General features: G+C 36.7%; 1 protein-coding gene across 1 annotated transcript in view; it reads left to right on the top strand.

Annotated features, from left to right (window-relative positions):
* Positions 1 to 3858: 3858 nt before the first annotated feature.
* INTU (inturned planar cell polarity protein) overlaps positions 3859 to 6669 on the top strand; it is an 89194-nt gene continuing 86383 nt past the window's right edge. The window contains exon 1 of the mRNA XM_003795530.1: positions 3859 to 4104. Within this exon, the coding sequence (XP_003795578.1) occupies positions 3962 to 4104 (143 nt within the window). The 5' untranslated portion in view covers positions 3859 to 3961. The remainder of the gene's footprint in view (positions 4105 to 6669) is intronic.

The raw sequence follows: 6669 nt of genomic DNA on the forward strand, positions 1-6669 counted from the left end.
CTGTGAAGCACCACTATCTGAATTCACAGATAAGGGAAGTGAAGCTTGGAAAGGTTGATTTGTGCAAGGTTATACAGATTATTGATTCTGGAGCAGGAATTCTGGAGAAGTCTGTCTGCTAGGCTCAAAATCAGGAGGTGCGAGTGGGTGCCAGCCTATGCGGGAAATGGCAAAGGGTCTTAGCGCAGTTCCCCAAGTTGGCCCAGTTAATGGGAACATTGCTTAAAATAGATTTTCAAGGACCTTCTCTGGAGATTCTAATCTTACACGGTTCTTTTGATCAGACAAGTTGGTCAACTTGATTAATTTAATTAAAATATAGCAGAAAATCATCTAACTCCTAATTCATGCTCAGTTATTTGTAGAATTGGAAAAAACCTTTAAAAAGAAATTATACAGTTTGGACTTTATTCCCCATTTAAGAAAGTGTCATTGAAGGTGTATGAAGCAGGGTAGGAAATTATTAGATGCTTCTAGAAAAAAATGGAAGAAAAAATTGTGGAAAGAAAATGTAATGTTTTACTACAATTTAAAATGTCTTTTTCTTTTCTTTTCTTTTCTTTTTTTTTTTTACTTTCAGTAAGCTGCTTTAAAATGAGGAAAGGCTAATTTATTAAAGAGGTGCCTAAAGCATTTTTTATTTTTGGAATGGTATCTTAAGTACTTTTTAATGTTTCAGATTGTGGTGAGAGTAAGTACATATGTTTTACCATGAAACATAAAATAACTATTAAAATGACACCAACTTTTAAAAATAATTTTCTCTGATTTTAAAAATAACACATTTTTATTGGATCTCAGTGCTGATGGAAATATCTGTTTGCCTTCCTTCCTGGCTCCAGCCTCTTCAAACTACTGACCTCATTACTTCCTCCATCACTTTCAGCTGGCAAGGGCCAGCGACAATAAACACCATCACATGGATACTGCCTCAGCTTCCTGCTGAAACTGGCAACTCAGCATCCACCTCAGCACCCTCCTGTGGCCCTTTCCTCTAGCTTTAAGGGGAGAGTTGTCCTGGGAGGTCACATCGTACCATCTGTGCCTTGGGTACTATTCCCTCTTGCCACTCAGGGACCTCCCTGTGCTCATTATCTGTTTACAGACTAGTCTCCCATTTTCCAATTTGAGTACTATGGGCTTTAAGGAAAAAACTCTCGTGGATTTCTGGGAATGATTGAAGCTTCTTGATTATACGTAGTTCATATATATATATATTGGTTGTTAGAGACATAGCTCAGTGCAACCTCCAACTCTTGGAGTCAAGCGATCCTCCTGCCTCAGCTTACCAAATAGCTGGAACTATAAGTATGCACCACCATGCTGCTGACTGATTTTATTTTTTGTGGAGAGGGTGTCTCCCTGTGTTACCAGGCTGGTCTCTTAACTTCTAGGCTCAAGAGGTCCTCCTGCTTCAGCCTCCCAAAGTGCTGGGATTATAGGCATTAGCCACCATGCCCAGTCCCTATTATAATTTTTAATAAACGAAGTATAAACTGTGTTTTATAGCTCTTGTATAAGATACAATTTTATGAATTAATATAAAAAAGAGAAAGTAAAAGTCAATAACTGCTATAAAACTACAAAAATGTACATTTAGAATGTAGAATATAAATGTCTTAACACAATAACTAAGAAAATGCCATGTTAACCAGTTAGATGAAAATATTTCAAATTGTATATAAAACCAGCACGCTGTACCCCTTAACAGCATTAATGTACACAGCTATGATTTAATAAAAAAAAGTACATTTAGAAATGAGTACAGCTAAAACCTAAGAAATTCAAATGTATAAAATTTAATGTAACAGAGGAGACTAAATTATAGCTTAATAATGTAAATATCGTTTGACTTGTGTGAGTATAAGAGGTTTAAAATATACTATCCTGGCATATCGAGTAAGTTAAACACACTTGAAAAACAGCAAGTGCAAAAAGATCACTTTGACCTTCATGCTATTTCTTAAAGCAGAAGAAGAAATTCCCATTTGAAAGACACTCTGCTAATACTCAAAAGATGCAACATTCCTACACTCAAGGATGAGAAGTAGAAGAGAATTCTGTATAGATCATGTTAAAATAACTTATCTTTTAAGTCTCCTCACATAATTTAGTTGCTTCTTCATCACTATTTTTTGTCCAATCCAGTGTAGTAGTAACTAACTCTGATTCTTTGGGTCATTTCTCTATGAGAACTCCCTTGCCATAATATAAAACTTATATTATATTTTTCTCCTGTTAACCGATTTTATTTTAGTTTAATTCTCCAACTCAGCTAGGACCCTAAGAGAAGGAAGGTGAAGTTTTCCTACCCCTACAACTACAACTGTCCAGATTCTTTTGCGTTCTCCATGCACCACTATGAACCATGTGAAACTCATTTCCTACTCTTCTCTGTTGGAACCACCCCATAAAGCAAGACAAAGTAAGGCTTCCTCTAAGAATTTGCTGTGTCCCCACTTATACTAGTCTGGCTTTCTCTGAGTAGTCCCTCAGAACCCCTTACTTATCACTGTATGTTATAATTATCCATTTGCCTTTCAATTTCCTCCATCTGTCCATCTAGTTTAAGTTGAATCCCTAGCACCTAGACATTGAATTGAAATAACATTATATTCTTCCTTTACTTAGTGTACATGAACATTTCCTCCATGCATTACTCTTTGCAATCACTTCTACTTGAAATTATAATATAATATGTGGGAACTAAGCTACAGGTACACAGGGGCATACAGAATGGTACAGTGGACACTGGATACTCAGAGGAGGGAAGGTGGTAGAGGACTGAAAGAAGAAAAATTACCCATGGAGTACAATGTACACTATTTGGGTGACAGGTACACTAAAAACCCACACATAGCCACTATTCACTCATGTACCCCAAAACTACTTGTACCCCTAAATCTATTGAAATATCTTTAAATGAAAATTATCATATTTATCATATCTGATTTGTGAATATGTATTTAACTTTTCCCCATTGTTGGAATTTTTAGATTACTTTCAGCTTTTCACTTTTACAAATTTTATGTTTGCATCCGTTAGACTAGATCTCTAATAGTAGAATTATTGAGTCCTGATGAAGAAAATGTAAAGGTTAATGATTTATGTTCATTTCTTGGTTGGCTTTCTTGCCTGCTGGCTATATAACCAAATTACAAGATGCATAACTTTTCTAAACCTCAGTTTCTTTATTTTAATATACAGGAAATATTTACTTTATAGTATGGGGATCCTTAGCATTACCTCTGAGTAAAGCAGATAATTGGAACAAAAGCTGACTCAATGCTATTATTTTGTACTTCTAAAAACTACTTGATGTAGGTATTCATAAATGATAAATTTTACTGTTTACACTTCCAATTTCAGTGCTATTGCTACCCATTTTGAAGCACTCTACAATACCTGCTTGTAAAAATGTTTATAATTGTAAAACAATAGAAAGCCAAAGGAACGTAGTTACTTTAACCTTAGATGGCCTTGCTTAAAAGCATTCTTTCTCTGCTGGATGAGGCCTGAAGGAAAGGTAGGGAGTAGTTTCCTAGACTTCAAAGGGAAACTCTGGCTGCCCACCTCTAAGGCGTTAATAAAGCTACCTGTTCTGCATAAACACATGACAAAGTGCAAACTGGAAGATACCCAGCACTAGAAGAAAATGGGAAAAAACAGCGGGTCTCCGCCTGTTTTATGCTCTAAGATGAAGTTGAGAGAAGCGTAAGCGGTGAACTTTCAGCTACTTCTATTGTTTCAACTCAGCAGCTCATTGGCCCCTTTCAGTCCTCCTCCTACTCTCTGGGAAGCTTCCCCGTTTCCCTGGCAACCTGAGCTGCCGCCAATTGCAGCTAAGGATTGGTGGTCACGTGGCCTCTGTCGCGTCCCTAGCAGAGGCAAGATGGCGGCCCTGGGGAGCCGCAGCTGCAGGATTTGAATCACTTTAGTTTTAGCAACTGCATCCCAAACCATGGCGTCTCCGGCTTTGTGTGATTCACGTCCGAGCCCAGATGAGCTTGCTGGAGAACCCTGTTCACAAGAAGATCAGGATTGTGATTCTGAAGATCGGGCCAGCGACTCGGGTTCATACTCCTCAGCGAGTAGCGATTATGAGTAAGGTTCTCAAAGAGGGACAATTGAATACAGACCCTTCAGTCTGGAGAGTAGACACGTGGGCTGGGGAAACTGCAAGGGTGTTGGCGGCTGCAAGAGTATTTGAGGTTCTATAAAAGTACGGCTTATTTACACCACGTTTCAGTTGTGTGGGAACAGAAATGATGTCATTCTTTGCATAAAAAATATTGTAGGTTTTTTTAATGTTTCTCAGATGAGAAGGGTCTCCTTGTCCTTTTGGTGGGCTACATGCTATAGAATTAGATTGTTAGATTGTTCATAAACTCTTTGCCCCTTTTGCAGTGTTTTCCTGCTTCTCTGGTGTCATGACTTTTGTGACTTAACCTAGTTAGTATTTAGAGTGAGAGACACCCTATACGTTTTATAAGGCTATTATTTAAATTAGGTATAGCTATATAACAGAAAGAATGTTCACCCATAGTCTCACCATCAAGGACAACCTCTCAGCATTTCTGGATATTTCTGCTGCATTTTCCTGTAAATCCTCTGGCTTTCTTGTTTTCTGTTGTAAATCATAATTTTTAAAAACAAATATCTAAGTCTTATTTCCACTTTGGAGAAACCTGCTTAATACATGCCAGAGGTTTAGTAAGGGCAGGTTATATTATAGAAGATTTGAACAAATTTAAATATATCAAATCTTTTTGTAATCTGCAGTGATCATTTAAAAATAATTTTAAAATTCATGATTATTAAAGGAAACTGCTGGAGGAAAATATGGGTTACATGGAACCTTATTTGATCTTGGTATGGGAAGTCATGGGCAGTAATGAGACTCAAATTCTTGGCTCTTCTATGCGTTAGAGTAATGCACTTTTTGCCCAGAGAGATTCTGTAATTTGCACATGGTCACATAACTGAATATTGTCAGTGTAGAAATTCAAGATGCCTGATTTTTAATGGGGCACCCTGATTTTGGTGGGATGAAAAGAAATGAGCTAATTCTATTTCCCAGGAGCAATATGAGGACGTTGGTGATAGAAAATCTTGTTACTTCAAGTATTTCATGATCCAGAATACATGTACTCATATGTATGTATGATGTTTTAGTTTTAAAAAAATGATCATTAAGCTTTCTACATCAGTCACTCAATCACTCCAAGTGTATTTATCCTCTTACTAGTAAAAGTATAGTAAATCCCTCTTATAAAGTGTTTCAAGGGTCTAAGTTTCAAGTTCTCCTATGATTCAGATTTTCTGTCTGCCCCTTCTTTATTTGTAAGATGTGAGAGTTGATTTGCTGATCTGATTAGGAAGGGTTATATTCTGTCCTCCTTTATGGTATTAGGTATTTTCCTCCCTAAGATGTAGTCATAAATGTCATAAATGCAAACTGTGGTCTTCTTAGCTTAGATGGAACCAGTTTTTAATCAAAGACATAGGGATGCAAACTTTAATCTTTCTCATCAAAGCAAAGTGATAAGAATTACCCATCATATTCATGGCTTACGTGAAGCTCACTAAGGAAGTTATACTACCTATTGATTCACAAAGTATCCTGAACTCTCAAGGTTTTAGTTAGTGAATTGTATGCATGTTCTTTTTGGAAGTTATTATTTATGCTTTGTAACTGCTGCATGTGGTTGTTAAAGACTTAAAGCATTTATTCTCAACCTTCCTAATGCCACAGCCCTTTAATACAGTTCCTGTGGGTCACGACCCACAGGTTGAGAACCGCTGACTTAAAGGTTTGTTTTTGAGATACATTTACATTAGGTAAGTTATGGTAGAGTTTATTTAATAGTTTATTTTAGGCTTGTTAAAGAAGATTTTAGATTGGTGCAGAATGTCTTAACCTAGAGCCTGGGCTCATCCCTTGGGAGGCTTCATAATACTCGTTGGTTGGGTAGGTTGAAGACCCATTGACTGGTTTTAGTATTAAGATAATGGAAATCATACATTAACTTTCAATAAGGCCAAGTTTCTTTGCTTTGGTCTGTAATTATCAATTAACTGAAGCAACATTAGTTCATGGTGGCTAGAAGTTATCAGTTTTATTATTTAGATTTTTATTTTTTGTTGTTGTTTTATTAGTTTTAAAACTTTGGCTGATGGCCTAAATGCCCACCAACTTAGGAATAGATTAACAATCTATGGTACATGTATACCGTGGAATACTATTCAGCCACTAACAAAGATGGAGACTTTATATCTTTTGTATTAACTGAATAGAGGTGGAACACTTCTTAGTAAAGCATCACAAGAATGGAGAAGCAAGAGTCCAATGTACTCTGTTCTAATATGAAGGCAGTAGATGAGCTAATGAGGGGGATAGGGGAATGAACAAGTGGGGAGAGGGGAGAAAGGTGGGGGATGGGGGGGTCATGGTGTATAGCATACCTGTTGGGGGAGGGACACAACTATAAGAGGGACTTTAACAAATTCAATCAGTGTAACCTAATTCTTTGTACCCTCAATGAATATGAAACAAAAAATAAACATAAAAAAAAAACTTTGGCTGATGGAGAGAAAGAGGAATAATTTCTTTTATTTATTTATTTATTCATTTACTTTTAGAGACAGAGTCTCACTTTTTTTTTTTTT

Source organism: Otolemur garnettii, unplaced genomic scaffold (assembly GCF_000181295.1).
Source record: "Otolemur garnettii isolate 467f Iridium unplaced genomic scaffold, OtoGar3 scaffold00093, whole genome shotgun sequence".
NCBI classification, from domain to species: Eukaryota; Metazoa; Chordata; class Mammalia; order Primates; family Galagidae; genus Otolemur; species Otolemur garnettii.